At 46.3% G+C, this 24,334-nt stretch overlaps 1 protein-coding gene across 2 annotated transcripts in view; it reads left to right on the top strand.

Annotated features, from left to right (window-relative positions):
- LOC134609268 (autophagy-related protein 9A-like) overlaps positions 1–23,700 on the top strand; it is a 79,220-nt gene extending 55,520 nt beyond the window's left edge. For both annotated transcript variants that reach the window (XM_063452912.1, XM_063452911.1), the window contains exons 2-16: positions 4,437–4,577; positions 4,948–4,991; positions 5,617–5,681; positions 6,081–6,248; positions 6,929–7,070; positions 10,974–11,722; positions 12,099–12,252; positions 12,353–12,532; positions 12,670–12,912; positions 17,015–17,226; positions 18,148–18,253; positions 18,460–18,544; positions 19,079–19,236; positions 21,435–22,740; positions 22,799–23,700. In XM_063452912.1, coding sequence (XP_063308982.1) covers positions 4,469–4,577; positions 4,948–4,991; positions 5,617–5,681; positions 6,081–6,248; positions 6,929–7,070; positions 10,974–11,722; positions 12,099–12,252; positions 12,353–12,532; positions 12,670–12,912; positions 17,015–17,226; positions 18,148–18,253; positions 18,460–18,544; positions 19,079–19,218 — 2,397 coding nt within the window. In that variant the 5' untranslated portion in view covers positions 4,437–4,468 and the 3' untranslated portion in view covers positions 19,219–19,236; positions 21,435–22,740; positions 22,799–23,700. The remainder of the gene's footprint in view (positions 1–4,436; positions 4,578–4,947; positions 4,992–5,616; positions 5,682–6,080; positions 6,249–6,928; positions 7,071–10,973; positions 11,723–12,098; positions 12,253–12,352; positions 12,533–12,669; positions 12,913–17,014; positions 17,227–18,147; positions 18,254–18,459; positions 18,545–19,078; positions 19,237–21,434; positions 22,741–22,798) is intronic.
- The last annotated feature ends 634 nt before the right edge of the window (positions 23,701–24,334 follow it).

The following is a 24,334-nucleotide window of genomic DNA, read 5'->3' on the forward strand; positions in this document are numbered from 1 at the left end:
TTCGACTACCGACCATGCGGCGGTCGGCCATCTTGGATCCTTTGTCCCTGCAGCGGTGTTCGGTCGTCGAGAGCCTGGAACTGAAAACGGCTACTCAATGATCCGAACACCGCTGGACTTCTAGAACGTTCGGGAGTTCCGCGTTCGGTACATTATATGTCCCGTACTTATTCGATACTTTTAAACCCACTTTAATGTTTAACTGTATTATGTGCGGCGTTCGGTCAATTCAGCTGGGATCAGAGCGGTATTCTCACAAAGTGTGCGCTCCGACCCCAGCTATCTACCGAACGTTCAGTTATTCCGAAGTACCGAATATTGGGTGAATTATGGATTTTAATGTCAATTGTCGGTTTTGCTGCACGAGGGGATAATCCACTTAATCGTCCATTTTAGTGGGAGTATCCTTCTCGTGCAGCAGTGCCTGTTGGGAAAGTCACAATGCATGTTGGGAGAAATCCCCTGGAATTTCTGTATGGAAACCCCTTGCATGGGGAACTGTATAAATATGCTGCCTGTGAATAAACCGAGTTAGTTGACTCCCAAACTGTGTTTCGTCCGGTTATTGGGAGGATTGGGAATATTGCCGTGCTTTCTATTCTGACTGTGGATTTCCTGAATGTACCAACGGATATCGTATGCTGTTACACTGCATTCCGTTACAATTGGTGGCAGCGGTGGGATCGTTCCTACAACCAGAGGGACAGCTACAGACAACACCATTCCTGGATTACAAAGTGAGGGCAACGCCAGTACCCGTACAGCACCCCTATCTACAAGGAACCAACTGCAGCAGAGCAAGCATGGCACCCAGTTACACTCAAGAGGCGTATGACAGAGAGGTCACCGCGGTGCTGGCTATATGCGGACCCAACCTCTCAGAGGATCTAATACAGCAGGTGAAGAAAGCAGTGCGAGAGTACTTGCCGCGGGAATCAGAGTGGGCCAGGGGGTTTGCAGACCTCCCTCCCCAGCGGCAATGTGTGCCCCAGGGAGCTGATGGTGTCGTCCATCCTCCCCAGCAGCCGTGTGCGTCCAAGGGAGCCGAAGGTGCAGTCCTTCCTCCCCAGCGGCAGGCTGAGTTACAGGGGGCAGAGGTTGTTGTTCCTGCCCCCCAGCAGCAAAGTGATATGCCAAGAAGGCAGTGTGAAGTGAAGGGAGAGGAGAGCAGCGTCCTCCCTCCCCAGCGGCAATGTGTGCCCCAGGGAGCTGATGGTGTCGTCCATCCTCCCCAGCAGCCGTGTGTGTCCAAGGGAGCCGAAGGTGCAGTCCTTCCTCCCCAGCGGCAGGCTGAGTTACAGGGGGCAGAGGTTGTTGTTCCTGCCCCCCAGCAGCAAAGTGATATGCCAAGAAGGCAGTGTGAAGTGAAGGGAGAGGAGAGCAGCGTCCTCCCTCCCCAGCGGCAATGTGTGCCCCAGGGAGCTGATGGTGTCGTCCATCCTCCCCAGCAGCCGTGTGTGTCCAAGGGAGCCGAAGGTGCAGTCCTTCCTCCCCAGCGGCAGGCTGAGTTACAGGGGGCAGAGGTTGTTGTTCCTGCCCCCCAGCAGCAACGTGATATGCCAAGAAGGCAGTGTGAAGCAAAGGGAGAGGAGAGCAGCGTCCTTCCTCCCCAGCGGCAGTGTGTACCCCAGGGAGCTGATGGTGTCGTCCATCCTCCCCAGCGGCAGTGTGTCCTGCAGGGAGCAGAGACAGTCAGTCTCGCACCCCAGCAGCCGGACAAGAGAATGAAAGGGGAGACAGCTGGTCCCCCTTTCCACCAGCAGAGAGAGTGGCAGGGAGAGGAGCCTGCTAAACCCCCTCCCCAGCGGCAGTTTACCGTCCAGAGAGAGGAGCTTGTTACACCCTCTCTCCAGCGGCAGCCTAACCCACCAAGGGGAGATGTTAAGCCCCACATCTGTGCAGATGGGACCGTAGTCTCTGCACGTACAGCACCAGGGGTAGGGACGGTCGGTCCTGTCCCCCAGCCACAGAGCGATATATCTAAAGGGGAGACAGTCGGTCTCCAGCAGCCAGGCTCCCACCAGACTACTCCCGTGGTAGTGCTGGCAACAGGACAGAGTACCGCTGGTCTCTGCCCCCTCAGCAACCCATCAAGGCAGCCTATCAGTCTCTCACACAGCCGTGAGGAGGCACCTGAACTTGGACAAAATTCTCCCTCACCCAGGTGTGGTAACTGTTTATTATGGGTGGGCTGCTCTACTACTTCTGTTCTGTGGGTGGGTTGCTGGACTAACCAGGGCACTGACCGGCAGGAGGTCAGATACCCTGTTAGTCTAATTGGTAAAGGGGAGAATTGTGGCGAAACCAACTTCGCCACTGTGGGCTGGAGAAGCCTGGCTGCTAGCCTCCTGCCCGCTGACTATGGCCCCTGGACATATTACACTTTAAAGACTAAATTTGGGCATGTACTAATTTATATTGCTGCTACTGGCCCTTTAAAATCAGCGATGGACATTTTGGGACTACTGTCCCTTTAAGACTGTGAAGCATGTTCTATTGTACTGCCTGTATATTGTATATGTATTTATGTATGCAGTTAACCTGGGTTATATATATATATGCAGCCTTCATCTGATTGTTCGGTAGAATCACTCCATTCCTTGTATTGAGGAAACTACCGAACAACCAGACCACCCAGGACTAAGTGTGCCTCCAATTACCGTTTGCAACAATGTTGCAAACGGGTAATTGGCAATCAGTGCAGTGTGGTCTTTGTCCTCTGGGTGGCCGCCATTCAGGAAACCAACACGTGGCGGCGGCCATCTTTAACTACCGAACAGCGGGGTTTTGCCGTCGAGTGTCTGGAACTGAAATCGGACACTCGACTAGGCAAACACCGCTGAGACCTCCAGACTTCCAGGATTTCGTGGAGAAACTACCGAACGGCCCGCCGTTCGGTAGAAAGAAACGTACGAACTAGGGGATTCATACGAACTCCCCTTAGTCTCTATAACACCAGTAATTCGTATGTTTCATTCACCTGTTTGTGACCGACCGCAGGGCCAAAATGCATGGCAATACTGTAAAGTCCCAAAACTCCTGAACCATTTATCCGAATGGGCTGATTCTTGCATATGTTGTCCCCCTGAATAAGGGCTATCAGGGGATACCTGTTTTGGAGGTGTAGCATATGTATTTGGGGTACATCCAGGAATTGGGGAAAAAGGTGTACAGTATAATTGTGTTAAGTGTTAATCTAAGGGGAGGAAATGTGTGGGAGGTACATCCATGTGATTGGTTAATTTCATCCTCCCCCTGGGAGTGTCCTGTATGTACTTGTTGGTAATAAAAGCCAGACTGGGTGTCCCAGTCTTGAGTTCCTGCTTAACCCTCAAAATGAAGTGTCGTCTCGTTCTTGGGGGGGATTGGATTGTAAGCTGACTGCCAAGAGTGTAAGCCGATTGTATGCTTTTCTTGTTCAGCTGTTCCAGTTCGGAGTGTTATTTCGTATCCAGATCGGGAGTGTGGTGTTCTGCAGTAGCTGTGCCTGTATCCAGAAAAGGGGATTATCGCCTAAACGGATTTTTCCCCTTTTATGCTGAAACGGTCCGTTACACCTGCCCTCCCACAGCCTGCCCCCCACTGCCTGCTATCCCACACCCAGCACTCCCACACTGTCACCCTCACAGCCTACCCACACACTGCCCCCCTATACTGTCACCTTCCTACACACTGTGCCTCCCTTCTTGCCCACAGTTAAAAGGCATGGAGAGGGGGATAATCCTGATTTAATTTAAACTGTTCACCCTCCCCCCCAGCACTTATCCAACACCACACAAACACTGCACGCATCACACAAACACTGCACGCATCACACAAACACTACATGCACTACACACACTGCATCCACTTCCACACACACAGGCAATGTAGTCAACACACATACTGCATACAATACACACTACATCCACGACACGAACACAGACAGCATCCATAACACACATAATGCATTCACTACACACACTGCATACACTACACACTGTGTCCACTACACAAACAGACATTGCATTCACTACACACACTGCATTACATGATGGATGTTGGCGCCGGGGGGTGGGGGGCGGAGCCGCATATTATCCTTGGATCCCGGCAGATTAGATGGCTGAATGATTCTTATCTGCTGTCACATTCTATGTTTCTATCTATATATTTTATAATACATTATCTATCTATCTTTCTCAGACAATTTGGATAATTTCATGTTTTATTCAGTAAATCACAGGACCTCACAACCTCACCATTTTGGAGGCTATTTATTTATGGAAACTGCGTTCAGCGTTATTGTGGCAATAACTATCAGCCGCTCTGAGAATGGCAATGTGTCGATTCACCGTCCAGTATATAGTGTGGTCCTGTTTGTCTACTTGTGGAATATTTTTTTAAATTTTGCACCCCAAGGATCGGCTGTTCTAAGACCATGCGCCTCCTATTCACAGGTTTCATCAGGAAGGGAAGGATGCCCTGAGCGATGGGAGATCAGGATCAGTATAGAGAGTACCATCGCCTAGAGGACTTCGAGGAGGACTCTCCGCCTGGAGAGGAGGATCTCCTGGTCCATGTTCCAGATGCAGTTAAAGGTGAAGAAATGGGTGCCGACTATCTTCTAATACCCTGGGGGCTAGAGGGCACTAAGTTAGGTTACATGATGGGTATAACCTCCTGGGGGGGTAGAGGGCACTGAGGTGGGCTACATGATGGGTATAACATCCTGGGGGGTAGAGGGCACTAAACTAGGTTACATGGCGGGTATAACATCCTGGGAGGGTAGAGGGCACTGAGGTGGGCTACATGATGGGTATAACGCCCTGAAGAGGTAGAGGGCTGGGTTACACGAACATTATAATTTTCGAATTCTACCTTTTCTCAGGCTGTTTGATCCTGTAACAAGAAGATTTTCTTTTCCAATTCTGACTTCATTTCCCTTTTTATTTATTTCTTTTGTGACAGATTCGTGGCATCACATCAAGAACCTGGACAACTTTTTCACTAAGATATCCTTTATCTTGCAAACGTGCTGGGGGTGAGGGGGTGCATCGTTTGCACTTTGAATGATACAGAGTGTAACTGGGTGCAGTTAAGGTTTAGACAAAACCTGCAAAATGGGGTACTGGTGGCCCAATAATACCTGGTCCTGCCCCTCTGTTTTACAGCATGGGTTTTGGCTCATAGTGAATCACATTTATTGATCGAGAACAGAACTGAAATTTTACACAACAAATAGCTAAAAAGGTCCGACACAGCATGTGTTGGCGAAGACGCCAATAATACGTACATGTAGAGGATGTAACTCCTCTTATTATTCCTTTATTTTAACAGACTTTAAAGAGTTATCTACTCCACTGCAGGAGCTTTTACTGGATGAGGGGAGCGAGGAATGAAGTGACAACTCAGCTTTAATGCTTGAGGGACACTTGGTGGTGCTGTTTTAGGAGTAAACTGTATGGGACTCTGGTTTCCTCTTTTGTCCTCATATTTAAAGTGTTCTTGAGGAATGGCACCAGATCCCATTCCCAGAATCCCATCTTACTTCCCAGGGTAGATACCCAGGCACCATCATTCTAGGGAGTATCTCTTCCAGTTCGTAGGGTGGTGAATCTTTCCTTGACTTCATGGCACATCTACCATTTCCATCAGAAGAATGGATTCGCTTGCATGGTTTTATCGGACTTCTTTGAGCTTATGTAAGTTGGAATCTTTGAACGATAAATATTCAATGCAGGACAACCAACAGATACAATGCACGAATAACAAAGTACCCCTTCACTAGGTGTGTTCCTTCCTAATAAGCTGATTGGGCCATTTAATGCTTATACGTGTATGAGTAAAGCCAGGCAGTCACCATAGATGGACACTGGTAGTAAATGGTCCCTGTTGCGGAGTTCAGTAAATATATATGGTGGCATTGTCGTTGGATGTCACCTTTCATACAAGTCTGTTACATATCTGCCCTGCTTGAGCTGCCCTGGCCAGCTGTCAATGCTGTTATTGTGAAGTATAGATACCACGAACAAGCCACATTTACCGAACAGGTCTTCAAAGAACCTAAGAATAGCTCCTAAAAGTTGTCTTTTCTTCTGCAGACAGTTCCTGTTTGTTGTCACCTTCACCACGTTCCTTTTCCACTGTGTGGAATACGATGTTCTCTTTGCCAATAAGCCTGTTAACCACACACACTCTGGTGCCGTGCCTGATCGCAATAAGGTGACTCTGAGTGATGCCATCCTGCCTGCTGCTCAGTGTGCCCAGAGGTAAGACCTGGTGGATTGGGGTCGCACTGGGTGATGTAATTGGCTTGTAGAGTGCCAGCCAAGCAAGACCAAGATGGGGGAAGCTAAAACTGATTTTTTTTTTTCTGGCAACATTTTCCTCAGTGTTGTACAAAATATACAAACAAAAAATGACTTATTTTAAAAGTAACAATAGTTTATGAGGACCTTGCTAAAAAGGAGGTGACATTTTAGGGTTAAATAGTTTATAATTTGTTGATAAATCGAAGACCAAAATAGCAGAAATTGTTGACAAAAAGATATTTAGTTCACCATTTTCAAAATTTTGTCAGTAAAATCCAAATGGCCCATTCCTCGCCTGTCCTCATCAACAGTCCCCTCAACAGCTATGGGAATGGGGCAGTGGAGGTTACTGGAATGTGGCTGGGACAGTGGAGGTTACTGGAAAGTGGCTGGAACAGCTGAGGTTACGGGAATGTGGCTGGAACAGCTGAGGTTACGGGAATGTGGCTGGAACAGCTGAGGTTACGGGAATGTGGCTGGAACAGCTGAGGTTACGGGAATGTGGCTAGGAGTTTGGCCGAACCAGAGTGAGAGCCAGAATTTGCTTTTAGTTCTTATAGCTTGAGTGTCTCTAAATTTCGACTATATTCGGTGTTTGAATAAATGAATGCACACTAATTCTGTCTGTTTGTGATCAGGATCAAGGTGAATGGATGGATTATCTTTCTCCTTGTCATGGCTGCCGTATTCTGGCTTTACCGTCTCATTAAGATGTTCTGTAACCTGCTGAGTTACTGGGAGATCCGCAGATTCTACATCCGAGCCCTGAAGATTCCTTCTGTGAGTGTATATGAGAGATTACTGGATATTGCTGTAATAAGAGATTGGGTGGGAATGTGTACAAGACCTGAGTTTAACATTTAGTGATGGCAGGCAGTGAGGACAGACACAATGTAATATACAATGATGACAAGGAATGAAACATATTACTGGATCCAATTCACTATATTAAGCAATTGTATACATAGTTGTAGCAGAGCTCCAATACAACGACTAGGTATCTCCGCAGATTCGTGCTCGAAGCTGTAAGAAGCTCTGTTGTGATTATAACCTTTCCTCCCAGCAACTAGACGACACATAGTCAACTGAGGTTTATTATGCCACACTTGGTGTGGCGGAACATACCGTTCCTTTCGACTGTTTTTACCCAAACCCACTGTATTCGACTCCCGAACAAGGACCACCCCTGTTCCCCATTAGAATCTTCACAGCAGTAAACATAAGTGCAAAACCGCAAGGGAAATGATTAATGAATGCTTCCCCTGGGTGGCCTCCATTTTGTGTAACCGAATACACGTGTCAACAAAAGAATGGCGGCCATTTTGTCTCCCGAACGTGGGCAGGGGTACTTGATCGTCGAGTGCCTGGAACTCTTTTCTGCTAGGCACTCGCATGAACTCCGGCAAAGATTATACAGCTGCCCGTCACACTTCCCGACCAGCTATTCGAACGACGTTTGGGAGATGGGAACTACCAACTCGGGGGAGCATTCGCTCCCTGAAACCAAGGGAATACCTTGTTTATTGTTCGCACAGGGACCCCCAAAAAGAGAGAGGCCGGGACACCTATTTGCCAGGAACTGTTTTGGGCTTTAACCTCGTGCTGGGCCGGTCAGAACTTCACCCCTATGGCAATTCCATTCTACCGAACGGATCTGAGCGCTATTTGGCCAAGTTATTATTATTATTTATAAAGGGCCAACAAATTCCATAGCGCTGTACAATGGGTGGACTAACAGACAAGTATTTGTAACCAGATGAGTTGGACACGCAGTAACAGAGGGATTGAGGCCCTGCTCAGTGAGTTTACATGTTAGAGGGAGTGGGGTATAGTGACACAGTAACAGAGGGATTGAGGGCCCTGCTCAGTGAGTTTACATGTTAGAGGGAGTGGGGTATAGTGACACAGTAACAGAGGGATTGAGGCCCTGCTCAGTGAGTTTACATGTTAGAGGGAGTGGGGTATAGTGACACAGTAACAGAGGGATTGAGGGCCCTGCTCAGTGAGTTTACATGTTAGAGGGAGTGGGGTATAGTGACACAGTAACAGAGGGATTGGGGTCCCTGCTCAGTGAGTTTACATGTTAGAGGGAGTGGGGTATAGTGACACAGTAACAGAGGGATTAAGAGCACTGCTCGGTGAGTTTACATGTTAGAGGGAGTGGGGTATAGTGACACAGTAACAGAGGGATTGAGGCCCTGCTCGGTGAGTTTACATGTTAGAGGGAGTGGGGTATAGTGACACAGTAACAGAGGGATTAAGAGCACTGCTCGGTGAGTTTACATGTTAGAGGGAGTGGGGTATAGTGACACAGTAACAGAGGGATTGAGGCCCTGCTCAGTGAGTTTACATGTTAGAGGGAGTGGGGTATAGTGACACAGTAACAGAGGGATTAAGAGCACTGCTCGGTGAGTTTACATGTTAGAGGGAGTGGGGTATAGTGACACAGTAACAGAGGGATTGAGGGCCCTGCTCAGTGAGTTTACATGCTAGAGGGAGTGGGGTATAGTGACACAGTAACTGAGGGATTGAGGGCCCTGCTCAGGGCATTTACAGGATCGCGTAGCCAGCATAGAGTTCCATATACTAGACGACCATGTATCGCTACCTGCGTTCGGGAGACAAAATGGCCACCACTACTTGGAGCACATGTGTTCGGATATATGAATGGTGGCCACTCAGGGAAACCACTTGAAATAATTGCTCATTTGCGGTTAACAGTGTGGCGGAGCTCCCTGTACCCCGGCTGGGTACCTCCGCCAAGGATTGTTTCCTAGCTGGAACCAGGGAAAACCTCAGCACTTGTTTCCCAGTCGCGGTGCCTCTCCATCCTAGAAAAGGATAGGATACTAGCTCTAGTCCTGGGAGGTATAATCCTTACTAGGACATTCCCTGTTAAATCCTCCACGAGCTGGAACAAGATGTTGAGCAGTGAATAACCCTTTCCCCTCCCAGTTACTAGATGACACGTAGTTCTGGGAGTACAACTGATTTTAATGAGCCAAACTCTGCATTTTATGCACCGACCCCAGCATGGAGTCTCCATTGTATTCAACACAAGCCCCTCCCAGGAATCTCTGGGCTTGAGAGATAATTGCGTTAAAGACAGCTAAGGCGATTTTCTCCCAACAGAAATATAAAAACATAAAAGTACCACAAAACATGATAAAAACTTGCAATAACCCACAAATAATACATCCCCTAATTGCCCTGATCTGAGCGCCCAAGTTGTCTAAATAGCGCTCAGATCCATGCAATGAAGGAGAAATGCCACCGTGTTAAAGTTCTGACTGGCTGCACACATGGTCCTATGCCCAAAATACTTCCAGGGTCCAGGTGCTTTTGCCGGTCAACTTTCGGGAGCTCCTGCGTCCAAAATACGGGGTACTCCGTCTGGCTCTCAGATACCATTTGTTCCCATTAGTCTCGGGCTCCTTCCCTCCAAAAAGCGCTATCTTGGCTGGTTGCAAAGTGGTTCAAAACCACTCAGACCTGGACCATAGTCGGTGGGCAGGAGGCCAGCTTCCACACTCCTCAAGGAGTTTGTGGCAAATGTTTGTGGGCGTTTGTAATATACAGTGTGGGAATGAGGACAGACACGGTGTAAAATACAGTGAGGGAATGAAGACAGACACGGTGTAAAATACAGTGAGGGAATGAAGACAGACACGGTGTAAAATACAGTAAGGGGAATGAAGACAAACACGGTGTAATATACAGTGAGGGAATGAAGACAGACACGGTGTAAAATACGGTGAGGGAATGACGACCGACACAGTGTAAAATACAGTGAGGGAATGACGACAGACACGGTGTAAAATACAGTGAGGGAATGAAGACAGACACGGTGTAAAATACAGTGTGGGAATGAGGACAGACACGGTGTAATATACAGTGTGGGAATGAGGACAGACACGGTGTAATATACAGTGTGGGAATGAGGGCAGACACGGTGTTATATACAGCGCGGGAATGAGGACAGACACAGTGTAAAATACAGTGTGGGAATGAAGACAGACCCAGTGTAATAAACAGTGTGGGGATGAAGACAGACACGGTGTAATATACAGTGTAGGAATGAGGACAGACACGGTGTAATATACGGTGTAGGAATGAGGACAGACACAGTGTAATATACAGTGTAGGAATGAGGACCGACACGGTGTAATATACAGTGTGGGAATGAGGACAGACACGGTGTAAAATACAGTGTGGGAATGAAGACAGACTTATATACAGTAAGGGAATGAGGGCAGACACGGTGTAATATACAGTGAGGGAATGAGGGCAGACACGGTGTAATATACAGTGTGGGAATGAGGGCAGACACGGTGTAATATACAGTGTGGGAATGAGGGCAGACACGGTGTAATATGCAGTGTGGGAATGAGGGCAGACACAGTGCAATATACAGTGTGGGAATGAGGGCAGACACGGTGTAATATACAGTGTGGGAATGAGGGCAGACACAGTGCAATATACAGTGTGGGAATGAGGGCAGACACGGTGTAATATACAGTGAGGGAATGTAGACACACGGTGTAATATGCAGTGAGGGAATGAAGACAGACATGGTGTAAAATACAGTGACAGGTTGTGAAATAAGGTCAGATTCTTGCAGTTGTTCTCCTTCGTCTGGTACTCTGTTTTTTCTCTTAGTTTGTGTTGTCTCTGCTTCAACAGGACGAACTGTGTAATTCTAGCTGGCAGGAAGTGCAGAGTCGCCTAATCTCACTACAGCGGGAGCACCCTATGTGTGTGCACAAGAAGGAACTTACAGAGTTGGATATCTACCACCGTATACTACGCTTCAAGAACTATATGGTGGCCATGATCAACAAGAATCTCCTTCCTGTACGCTTCCACCTTCCACTGATAGGGGAGGTCACCTTCCTCAGTCAGGGACTCAAGTACAACCTGGAACTGCTCTTCTTCTGGGGTCCAGGTTCACTGTTTCAGAACAAATGGAACCTTCAGCCGAAGTTTAAGCGCCCTGGACAGAGACTGGAGCTTGCTCAGGAGCTGAGTCGTACCATCGTTCTGCTGGGTCTGGCAAATCTTTTTCTCTGCCCATTCATTCTCGTTTGGCAGATCCTCTATGCCTTCTTTAGCTACACAGAGGTGATCAAACGGGAGCCCGGCAGTTTGGGTGCCAGGCGTTGGTCACTTTATGGTCGTCTGTATCTTCGCCATTTCAACGAACTGACTCATGAGCTTCAGGCGCGGCTAAGTAGAGGATACAAGCCCGCCACCAAATATATGAATTCCTTTGCCTCTCCACTGCTTGCCATTGCTGCAAAGAACCTGGGATTCTTTGCCGGATCCCTATTGGCTGTGCTTATTGCATTGACCGTTTATGATGAAGACGTACTTACTGTTCAGCATATCCTGACCGCTATAACTGTGCTGGGAGTCCTCGTTACCGTGGCTAGGTGAGTAGATCAGGGGGTGGAAAAAAGAGCTGTCTCCGATACAAAATTACCATATCAAACCTGACTTGTTTGTCACAGAGAGTAAATGAAGGCAGAGGGTAGGATATTGACATCTGGGCCAAGGAGTAAGTAGGAATTAATGTGGCAGATTCCTAGATAAACCCAGGCTTGCCACAGCCGGTAAGTCCCATCAGTTCCGGTGATCAACATGACTAGTTTCAGAGTTACCACAAGCTCTACAGAGCAGTGCAATAAAATGTGATTAGATGGAGGGAACATTGGTGAATAAGTCAGGTTAACCATTTACAAAGGGCAGTTCTTGTCAGCAGTGTTCCCTATAAGTATTTAGGCAACTAATTTAATTTCTCCCTCTCAGGTCGTTCATACCAGATGAACACCTGGTTTGGTGCCCGGAGCAGCTGCTGCAGTGTGTCTTGGCTCACATACACTACATGCCCGACCACTGGCAAGGCCACGCACACAAGTCAGAGACCCGCAACGAGCTTGCGCAGCTTTTCCAGTACAAGGCTGTAAGTTATGAGTATTATACGCTTCACACCCTTGTCCCAGACACACCAGGAGTAAAGAGGGTCTACACATCTCTACCATCTGACTTTCTTTGTCCTCTAGGTCTTCATCCTGGAGGAACTGCTCAGTCCAATCATCACCCCTTTCATTCTCATCTTCTCCCTGCGCCACAAGTCCTTGGAGATCATCGATTTCTTCCGCAACTTCTCTGTTGAAGTGGTGGGTGTTGGGGACATTTGCTCTTTTGCTCAAATGGACATTAGGAAGCATGGAAACCCTCAGGTGAGCAGAAGAAACTAATGGGTAATGGAGTGGTCTGATGGAGATAAACAGTGTTGTATCAGAATAAGTAATTCAAAAAACAGTGCAATAATGCAGACTAGCACAGCCTCTTTAAGTATTCCTTCTTCCTCCTGCAGTGGATGTCCGAAGGGCAGACCCAAGCCTCAGTCTACCAGCAAGCAGAGAATGGGAAGACAGAGCTTTCGCTCATGCATTTTGCCATCACTAACCCCCACTGGCAGCCTCCGTTGGAGAGCTCTGTGTTCATTGGCCATGTAAAGGAAAAGGTTCAGCAGGACGCGGCCAACGCTCCACCAGCACATCAAATTCTGTGTGACTCCCCAATCTGCAGCTCCATCCTTTCTGATTCTGGGACAGCGGTCAGTAGTCCTACCACTTCCTACAAGATAACTCTAAGTGTTTATAGCATGTCTGCTCTTATCATTACTTCTACCTCTCCAGCTATCTCCTCCTCTTCAAAAGATCTTATTGAACGCTGTGTATCGGATACAGCCTATACGCCTTCTATTACTCCATATAACCCTCCCTATAACTCCTTCTATTACTCCATATAACCCTCCCTATAACTCCTCCTATTACTCCATATAACCCTCCCTATAACTCCTCTTATTACTCCATATAACCCTCCCTATAACTCCTTCCATTACTCCATATAACTCCTCCTATTACTCCATATAACCCTCCCTATAACTCCTTCTATTACTCCATATAACTCCTCTTATTACTCCATATAACTCTCCCTATAACCCCCCCCTATTACTCCATAAAACCCTCCCTATAACTCCTTCTATTACTCCCTATAACTCCTCCTATTACTCCATATAATCCTCCCTATAACTCCTCCTATTACTCCATATAATCCTCCCTATAACTCCTCCTATTACTCCATAAAGCCCTCCCTATAACTCCTTCTATTACTCAATATAACCCTCCCTATAACCCCCCTATTACTCCATAAAACTCTCCCTATAACCCCCCTATTACTCCATATAACCGTCCCTATAACTCCTTCTATTACTCCATATAACTCATCTTATTACTCCATATAACCCTCCCTATAACTCCTTCTATTACTCCATATAACTCTCCCTATAACTCCTTCTATTACTCCATATAACTCTCCCTATAACTCCTCCTATTACTCCGTATAACTCTCCCTTAACTCCTTCTATTACTCCATATAACTCTCCCTATAACTCCTCCTATTACTCCATATAACTCTCCCTATAACTCCTTCCATTACTCCATATAACTCCTCCTATTACTCCATATAACCCTCCCTATAACTCCTTCTATTACTCCATATAACTCCTCTTATTACTCCATATAACCCTCCCTATAACTCCTTCTATTACTCCATATAACTCTCCCTATAACTCCTTCTATTACTCCATATAACTCTCCCTATAACTCCTCCTATTACTCCGTATAACTCTCCCTTAACTCCTTCTATTACTCCATATAACTCTCCCTATAACTCCTCCTATTACTCCATATAACTCTCCCTATAACTCCTTCTATTACTCCATATAACTCTCCCTATAACTCCTCCTCCTCGCCACCGAGTTAACTCATCACATTACTCCGTATAACCCTCCCTATAACTCCTCTTATTACTCCATGTAACCCTCACTATAACTCCTCTTATTACTCTGTATAACCTTCTCTATAACTCCTCTTATTACTCCATGTAACCCTCCCTATAACTCCTCCTATTACTCCATATAACCTCCCTATAACTCCTCCTATTACTCCATATAACCCTCCCTATAACCCCTCCTATTACTCCATATAACCCTCCCTATAACTCCTTCTATTACTCCATATAACCCTCCCTATAACTCCTCCTATTACTCCATATAACTCTCCCTATAACTCCTCTTATTACTCCATATAACCCTCCCTATAACTCCTCCTATTACTCCATGTAACCCTCCCTATAACTCCTCTTATTACTCCATATAACCCTCCCTATAACTCCTTCTATTACTCCATATAACTCCTCTTATTACTCCATATAACCCTCCCTATAACTCCTTCTATTACTCCATATAACTCCTCTTATTACTCCATATAACTCTCCCTATAACCCCCCCCTATTACTCCATAAAACCCTCCCTATAACTCCTTCTATTACTCCCTATAACTCCTCCTATTACTCCATATAATCCTCCCTATAACTCCTCCTATTACTCCATATAATCCTCCCTATAACTCCTCCTATTACTCCATAAAGCCCTCCCTATAACTCCTTCTATTACTCAATATAACCCTCCCTATAACTCCTCTTATTACTCTGTATAACCTTCTCTATAACTCCTCTTATTACTCCATGTAACCCTCCCTATAACTCCTCCTATTACTCCATATAACCTCCCTATAACTCCTCCTATTACTCCGTATAACCCTCCCTATAACCCCTCCTATTACTCCATATAACCCTCCCTATAACTCCTTCTATTACTCCATATAACCCTCCCTATAACTCCTCCTATTACTCCATATAACCCTCCCTATAACTCCTCTTATTACTCCATATAACCCTCCCTATAACTCCTCTTATTACTCCATATAACCCTCCCTATAACTCCTTCTATTACTCCATATAACTCCTCCTATTACTCCATATAACCCTCCCTATAACTCCTTCTATTACTCCATATAACTCCTCTTATTACTCCATATAACCTCCCTATAACTCCTCCTATTACTCCGTATAACCCTCCCTATAACTCCTCCTATTACTCCATATAACCCTCCCTATAACTCCTTCTATTACTTCATATAACCCTCCCTATAACTCCTCCTATTACTCCATATAACCCTCCCTATAACTCCTCTTATTACTCCATATAACCCTCCCTATAACTCCTTCTATTACTCCATATAACCCTCCCTATAACTCCTTCTATTACTCCATATAACCCTCCCTATAACTCCTCCTATTACTCCATATAACCCTCCCTATAACTCCTCTTATTACTCCATATAACCCTCCCTATAACTCCTTCTATTACTCCATATAACTCCTCTTATTACTCCATATAACCTCCCTATAACTCCTCCTATTACTCCGTATAACCCTCCCTATAACTCCTCCTATTACTCCATATAACCCTCCCTATAACTCCTTCTATTACTCCCTATAACTCCTCCTATTACTCCATATAATCCTCCCTATAACTCCTCCTATTACTCCATATAATCCTCCCTATAACTCCTCCTATTACTCCATATAATCCTCCCTATAACTCCTCCTATTACTCCATATAATCCTCCCTATAACTCCTCCTATTACTCAATATAACCCTCCCTATAACCCCCCCATTACTCCATAAAACCCTCCCTATAACCCCCCCTATTACTCCATAAAACTCTCCCTATAACCCCCCTATTACTCCATATAACCGTCCCTATAACTCCTTCTATTACTCCATATAACCCTCCCTATAACTCATTCTATTAGTCCATATAACCCTCCCTATAACTCCTTCTATTACTCCATATAACCCTCCCTATAACCCCCCCATTACTCCATAAAACTCTCCCTATAACCCCCCCTATTACTCCATATAACCGTCCCTATAACTCCTTCTATTACTCCATATAACTCTCCCTATAACTCCTTCTATTACTCCATATAACTCTCCCTATAACTCCTCCTATTACTCCGTATAACTCTCCCTTAACTCCTTCTATTACTCCATATAACTCTCCCTATAACTCCTCCTATTACTCCGTATAACTCTCCCTATAACTCCTTCTATTACTCCATATAACTCTCCCTATAACTCCTTCTATTACTCCATATAACTCTCCCTATAACTCCTCCTATTACTCCGTATAACTCTCCCTTAACTCCTTCTATTACTCCATATAACTCTCCCTATAACTCCTCCTATTACTCCGTATAACTCTCCCTATAACTCCTTCTATTACTCCATATAACTCTCCCTATAACTCCTTCTATTACTCCATATTCACTCCCTATAACTCCTCCTATTACTCCATATAACTCTCCCTATAACTCCTTCTATTACTCCATATAACTCTCCCTATAACTCCTCCTCCTCGCCACCGAGTTAACTCCTCACATTACTCCGTATAACCCTCCCTATAACTCCTCTTATTACTCCATGTAACCCTCCCTATAACTCCTCTTATTACTCTGTATAACCTTCTCTATAACTCCTCTTATTACTCCCTATAACTCCTCCTATTACTCCGTATAACCCTCCCTATAACCCCTCCTATTACTCCATATAACCCTCCCTATAACTCCTTCTATTACTCCATATAACCTCCCTATAACTCCTCCTATTACTCCGTATAATCCTCCCTATAACTCCTCCTATTACTCCGTATAATCCTCCCTACAACCCCTCCTATGACTCCATATAGCATGACCAGAAAGCACAGTTTAGAAAGCACAGTTCTGTTCTATCTCTTGTCTCCATACAGCCGGATAATTTATTGGCTAGTGTCCTTGTCCACCCGGTCCTAACGGCAAGTGGTTTACCCACCAAAGATCGGAGATTTGCACAGCCAACAACCACGGCATCTGCTGCCGCCAGCGTCCTCGCGTCTCTATCCTCATCTCAGATCACTGGCCATCAGGGAGCGCAGGTGAACAGCTCCATGTATCAGAGCGACCGTACTGTCCTGCAACAAAGGTCAGTGGCATCTGGGACCCCGGGGGTAACACAAGGTCAGGGAATGTACGATCTGTTTGTATTCACGTTGGTAATGAACTAATGTTACATTCAGGAACACAGGCTTTGTTGGCTTTTGGGAATTAAGTCTGAGGTTCTGGCTTATTTAGTCCTGGATTTCTATAAGTAGTGAAGGGGCAGCAAGATACAAATATCTATTTTTTTCCAATTTCTTTTTACATCTGGCAGCTGATTTTCAAAGAAAAAAGATCCTGCCGGCTACGACCCCCCTAGGTAACAGAGGGACTGTACCCCATTGTCCATGTAGTATGGCTAGGCAGCTGCATTGAACTCCTGGAAGAGACCCTGTTCTTAGTAACAGAGAGGTGGACACATGGCTAATCACCAGTTAAAATGAAGATATATTTATAGAGGTTGATTAAAAATATTTGTGAAATGAATTGATAAAGTAGCCTTATTTCTTTATTAACATTGTATAGAGAAAGTTGATCAAAGTGTTTACTGTATTTTAAATTGATCATTTGTATTTGTCTATGATGTCCCCCCCACCGTATGCTAACATAACTGCAGTGACTGAGGGACAAACTTCCACAAAGCCCTCGACAGAATCATTCTAGCTGGTTCACGGCAGCGCTGTGTTCCGTAAATCGGAGATCCCTCTCGCAGCGGTTCATTCTCAGGGTGCAATAACCACATTCAGCACTAGGGGGCATTGTTGATAAAATTATTAAAATTATATATGTGTGCATACAATTAAGATTAAAGAGTCAAAGCTTTTCTCAGTATTGTGCTGTGATGTGTGGGTTTCGTGACAAATGGTTATTTGCTTGCCATTGTCTATTGCTATCTTACTGCATGAAATCATGGATTTCCCCCCTGCCCTGGGTTTGTCATTGAGTCATCTCTCTCTCTCCCCCTTAGCATGTCAAACAGTGGTCTCCTGCTTCAAAGTATCTCGCGCTCGTCTCTGCTGGCGTCAGAATTCGCCTCTGCCGAGATGAGTCTGCATGCTATTTACATGCACGAGGTAGGTGTCTGTTAGATTTAGTCACAAAATTTTGAGCTAAAGTAAAAAAGTAAAGTTGGTGAATTTCTTTGGCCCAAAATGTGCAAGTCCTTTGACCATTTGCCTCAATTACCAGCTTAGTGAATAACCCTGAGTGTATGTCTCTGAGTCTCTGATCGCTGTCTGTCTGTCTATAATACTGACACATGTCTTCTTTTTGTCTCTAGGTACACCAGAATCAGGGCTCCTCCCAGCGGCCCCTGGGCATGTGGCAGGCGACTGATCTCTCACCTCATCAGAGACATCACCCCAGTAGGTTTAGCTGGGGGCACACCTGACCCATAAAGCAGTTTAGTTCTCTGAAGTATTTTTAAAAGTAAAAAGTGGGTCCTTTATACTTCATTTTGCAAAAAACTGCAGATTTCAATAGAAATTTCAACTGCAGATTTATAAATGAACCTTGTTACACCTCCCTGGCTGTCAATCAGACAGCCATCCTGTTACTTCCTGGTTTGGTTAGCTCAGTGGAGATAAACTCAAGAGACAGCAATTGCCCAGAGCACCTGCCCTGCAAAGACTTCTTATTGAGCTGCATTGAGAAGTCTGTGATTGGACAGATACAGAAAGTCTGGGCGGGGTTAGAAGGGGAGGGCTTGGAAAGGCTGCAGACAAGATGTGTTTAGATATAACTAAAATAAAAAATTTATAATTAAATGCCTGGTTGTTTTCATTTGGGAAATACCTACTAAACAGTGATTTTTATTGTGTTTTTATTTCAGCAGTCGAATGTCCCTTTTATACATATTAATCTATTTTATTAACCTTTTCCTCTCCAATTTGTTTCAGGCATGTGGTCGGGACCTCGCTCAGGATACCACGGTTTGCGTCTTGGCGGGTGGGAAGAGGAGGGACAGATGCAGGGTGTGGAAGGGAGTAACACCGAGCAAACTACGGCCACAGAACACAGCGCGAAAAGCAGCAGCTAACGTGCCTTAAATGATTGTGTGAGTATGGAGTCACTTATACCTGCACACATGCAAGAGTCTATGTACTAAGATAAGAACATTATCGCTACTCCAAGTAAGCTCAGTCACACTCTCAACCCTAGAGTTCTCTCTTTGTCTGGGTGTTCTCTCTTTGTCTGGGTGTTCTCTCTTTGTCTGGGTGTTCTCTCTTTGTCTGGGTGTTCTCTCTTTGTCTGGGTGTTCTCTCTTTGTCTGGGTGTTCTCTCTTTGTCTGGGTGTTCTCTCTTTGTCTGGGTGTTCTCTCTTTGTCTGGGTGTTCTCTCTTTGTCTGGCAGTTCTCTCTTTGTCTGGCAGTTCTCTCTTTGTCTGGCAGTTCTCTCTTTGTCTGGCAGTTCTCTCTTTGTCTGGCAGTTCTCCCTTTGTCTGGCCATTCTCCCTTTGTCTGGCCGTTCTCCCTTTGTCTGGCCGTTCTCCCTTTGTCTGGCCGTTCTCCCTTTGTCTGGCCGTTCTCTCTTTGTCTGGCCGCTCTCCCTTTGTCTGGCCGCTCTCCCTTTGTCTGGGTGTTCTCCCTTTGTCTGGCCGCTCTCCCTTTGTCTGGCCGCTCTCCCTTTGTCTGGCCGTTCTCCCTTTGTCTGGCCGTTCTCCCTTTGTCTGGCCGTTCTCTCTTTGTCTGGCCGTTCTCTCTTTGTCTGGCCGTTCTCCCTTTGTCTGGCCGTTCTCCCTTTGTCTGGCCGTTCTCCCTTTGTCTGGCCGTTCTCCCTTTGTCTGGCCGTTCTCCCTTTGTCTGGCCGTTCTCCCTTTGTCTGGCCGTTCTCCCTTTGTCTGGCCGTTCTCCCTTTGTCTGGCCGTTCTCCCTTTGTCTGGCCGTTCTCCCTTTGTCTGGCCGCTCTCCCTTTGTCTGGCCGCTCTCCCTTTGTCTGGCCGCTCTCCCTTTGTCTGGCCGTTCTCCCTTTGTCTGGCCGTTCTCCCTTTGTCTGGCCGCTCTCCCTTTGTCTGGCCGCTCTCCCTTTGTCTGGCCGTTCTCCCTTTGTCTGGCCGTTCTCCCTTTGTCTGGCCGTTCTCCCTTTGTCTGGCCGTTCTCCCTTTGTCTGGCCGTTCTCCCTTTGTCTGGCCGCTCTCCCTTTGTCTGGCCGCTCTCCCTTTGTCTGGCCGCTCTCCCTTTGTCTGGCCGCTCTCCCTTTGTCTGGCCGCTCTCCCTTTGTCTGGCCGCTCTCCCTTTGTCTGGCCGTTCTCCCTTTGTCTGGCCGCTCTCCCTTTGTCTGGCCGCTCTCCCTTTGTCTGGCCGTTCTCCCTTTGTCTGGCCGTTCTCTCTTTGTCTGGCCGTTCTCCCTTTGTCTGGCCGTTCTCCCTTTGTCTGGCCGTTCTCCCTTTGTCTGGCCGTTCTCCCTTTGTCTGGCCGTTCTCCCTTTGTCTGGCCGTTCTCCCTTTGTCTGGCCGTTCTCCCTTTGTCTGGCCGTTCTCCCTTTGTCTGGCCGTTCTCCCATTGTCTGGCCGTTCTCCCATTGTCTGGCCGTTCTCCCTTTGTCTGGCCGTTCTCCCTTTGTCTGGCCGTTCTCCCTTTGTCTGGCCGTTCTCCCTTTGTCTGGCCGTTCTCCCTTTGTCTGGCCGTTCTCCCTTTGTCTGGCCGTTCTCCCTTTGTCTGGCCGTTCTCCCTTTGTCTGGCCGTTCTCCCTTTGTCTGGCCGTTCTCCCTTTGTCTGGCCGTTCTCCCTTTGTCTGCCCGTTCTCCCTTTGTCTGGCCGTTCTCCCTTTGTCTGGCCGTTCTCCCTTTGTCTGGCCGTTCTCCCTTTGTCTGGCCGTTCTCCCTTTGTCTGGCCGTTCTCCCTTTGTCTGGCCGTTCTCCCTTTGTCTGGCCGTTCTCCCTTTGTCTGGCCGTTCTCCCTTTGTCTGGCCGTTCTCCCTTTGTCTGGCCGTTCTCCCTTTGTCTGGCCGTTCTCCCTTTGTCTGGCCGCTCTCTCTTTGTCTGGCCGCTCTCTCTTTGTCTGGCCGCTCTCTCTTTGTCTGGCCGCTCTCTCTTTGTCTGGCCGCTCTCTCTTTGTCTGGCCGTTCTCCCTTTGTCTGGCCGTTCTCTCTTTGTCTGGAAATTCAGTTATTTATTTAATTTCTCGGCATGCATGTCTGGAGTGGAGTTAGATCTTTCACTGTGTGGTTGGGTGATAGCCTCTGGGTTTGTCCTACATAAGACTGTAAGATTATTATATTTATTACATTGTTGTGTTTTTTTTCTTTTTTCCTCAGACAGAAGATCTCCACCTGCGTTGGAATTTAAACCCAATGGACATTGTGCAGGATCTGCCTGAGAACCTTTGTCTGTGTCCCTGCTGGACTCTGTCTGTTTGCTGACTGAGTGTGTGTGTTCCCTGCCTGAACCAGCAGAGACTTTGCCTTGGACAGGTTTATTTATCATTCGTTAAGGATAAGGCGTCGCTTTCCCCATCGTGTAATTATTTTTATGCCGAAAGGACTTTGACTTTTAGTGCCCTGATTCTCTCACAGCTGAGTTTTTACTCCTTATTTAGTTCTTCGGACACTACAAGCAGATTGACATTTGTAAAAGGAGGAGGTGGTGTATTTATTGCACAGTATTATTAGATATAAGCCCACACCTGGACGACGCCCGCAAGCAGTCTGGTTGTGAATCCTACAAGGCAGGCGATAGTTTGGTGTTGGATTCATCAAGGCGCAGATCTTGGGCACACTGTAATGGTCTTGGATGGAGGTGGGGCTGCTATGGGCGATGGTGTGTATGGCTTCTATGAAAACTTCTGTTGCTTTAATTGTCTACAAGCTGGGTGGGCTTTCAGGTGCTTCCTAAAGATGGCTCCAGAAACCCAGCTGTTATATTAACACTATTCATGCAATCTATTTCAATGAGGGAATCATTGAAACGCACAGGGCAGCACCATTGGATGTGTCTCTTATGCCGGTCTGACGGAGGGATCCATAAACAAAACCAGTTACCGGGCATGTTGGCGTAGGGTGAAGTGCCTTTTGGATTTGCTGCTTGTTCTGTGTGTTGAAATCATTACCCTCCAGAGAACGTATTTTTAAATTGCTGCTTGACACACGTTTTAGTGGCTGCTTCCTCTCATCGTGGATCATTACTTCTTGGTGACCCTTCCTGCTTTAACAGACTGCTGCTTTCTCCATGAAACAGGAAGGTTTGTCCTGTAAATTCAGGCCGTGGCCCAAAGTAAATTCCCTTCTGGCGTATGTATTTTGTAAAGAGCTATATTGTATTACGAGTTTCCAGATCTAGAAGCTGATAGGACAAAGGAGAGCCCAGCCATAATATAGGCCATAAAAACTCCAAAACCCAAATACCTCCAAGGCCTGCGGGATTTCTCTGTGTCTGCATCCTGGCATGATGCTTTGTTACCTCTCCCTTTACTCAGATAACCGGTCACATAGTAATAATATCTTAACCCTCTGTGACTTATCGTGAAAGAACACTTTGTTACTTGATGTGCGAAGTGAAATGGATTGATCATGGAACAAAATATCCTGTCTAAACCTGTTAATGCCTCTAAAATAAATCGATTTGGTGCTTTATAAACAGAAATATAGGGGATGAACTACAACAAATCTGAAAAGTGTAGCAGTAAATAATAAAGAGTGGCCGAACAGGCTCAGAGAACATTAGAGAGTGTGCCAGAGCCCTTCCTCTCTGACTGGTCACCAGTCACCACGTAGCCCTACATTACTCGCTGTGTATGGTCAGCTCCTCCATCAAAGCCATCCTCAATGTTAGCCCGCTTTTAGATCTTGAACGTTTTAGGAAATAAAGAACTAATTGTTTATTAGTGACGGTTTGCTGACAAGAGAGTTTTCAGGTTTAATAAATGTACTTTTTTTTTTTATTTTATTGATATTTACTATAGGATTTAGCAAGGTAATCAGTGGCTGGCCATTTTTTTTGTGTTCTACACCCAACAATCATGCATTATTCCATCCATCAGCCTAAAATACTGAATCTTTTAGATAAAACCATGTGTCCCGAGTCTGAATTGAGAAGATATTGAAGGTGGCAGAGAGGGATTTCAGAGATATGCATATTTTTGAGAGCGAGTCTTAGGCTGGGCAGTGGGCAAACCATGAGTGCCGGGCCGGGCTGGGCAGTGGGCAGACCGTGAGTCTGAGGGTGAGCAGAATGAGACTGGGCAGACTGTGAGTGCCAAGCTGGGCATTTGGCAGACTTTGTGCCAGACTGGGCAGGTGGTGAATTCTGATGAAGCAGACAGCAGATGGCAAACTAAGCTATTGAGCCTTTCTCTCTAGGTTTCATAGTGAAAGATCCTTCTGTTTAATTTTGCTGGTGCCAAGTTGTGCCCATAAGTTAGATTGCAGGAGTTATGTTCTGGCTGACCATACCAGCTGTTTACAGCAGATGGCATTTGCCCAGACTTGGTTAGATAGTCCCCTTATGCCTGATGTTGGTGAATGCACTGCAGGTACATCCTAATCCTGGTTCATTTTGCAATACATGTTTACATATTGTAAAGAATGCGAGTCCGTCTTTGTTTATTGACTTGGGTCTCAGATGTCATTATTGGCTATGGTAGACAGATTGCGGGTGTAACGGCTACCCAGGTAGTGAGAGGGTATCAGCCGTTGGAGACGTCCTTTTCCCTGCAAGCTGCTGTGGAGAAGTAAAGCTGGTATAATCCCATCAACGATATCCAGAGCGAGAGTCGGGTTCAGCTGTAAAAAGGAGCAGAAAATATTCCCAAATAATCCCCTTCCAAGAACGAGACGAGGCTACGTTTTGAAGGGTCAAGAAGAACTGAGGACTGGAACACCCAGCCTGCTTTTTATTACAGTTACATGCAAAAAGAACACACCCAGGGGGAGGTATAAAATCACCAATCAGATACAGGGTACAACCCACACATCCCCTCCCCTCAGATAACCCTTTAACACAATTAACATGTACAGTAATTTGTCTAAGTTCTGGATGTACCCCAAAAACAGGTATCCCCAGATAGCCCTCGTCCAGGGGACCAACATATCCAAAGATCAGTCTATTCGGACAAATGGTTCGGGAGTTATGAGGTTCCAAAGTTTTGACCGACCGCACAGACCAACTAGCCGAAAATAGTTCCATAAGTTTTGGCCTTGCGGTCGGTCTCCGTTCGTAC

Source organism: Pelobates fuscus, chromosome 4, assembly GCF_036172605.1.
Source record: "Pelobates fuscus isolate aPelFus1 chromosome 4, aPelFus1.pri, whole genome shotgun sequence".
In the NCBI taxonomy this organism is placed as follows: Eukaryota; Metazoa; Chordata; class Amphibia; order Anura; family Pelobatidae; genus Pelobates; species Pelobates fuscus.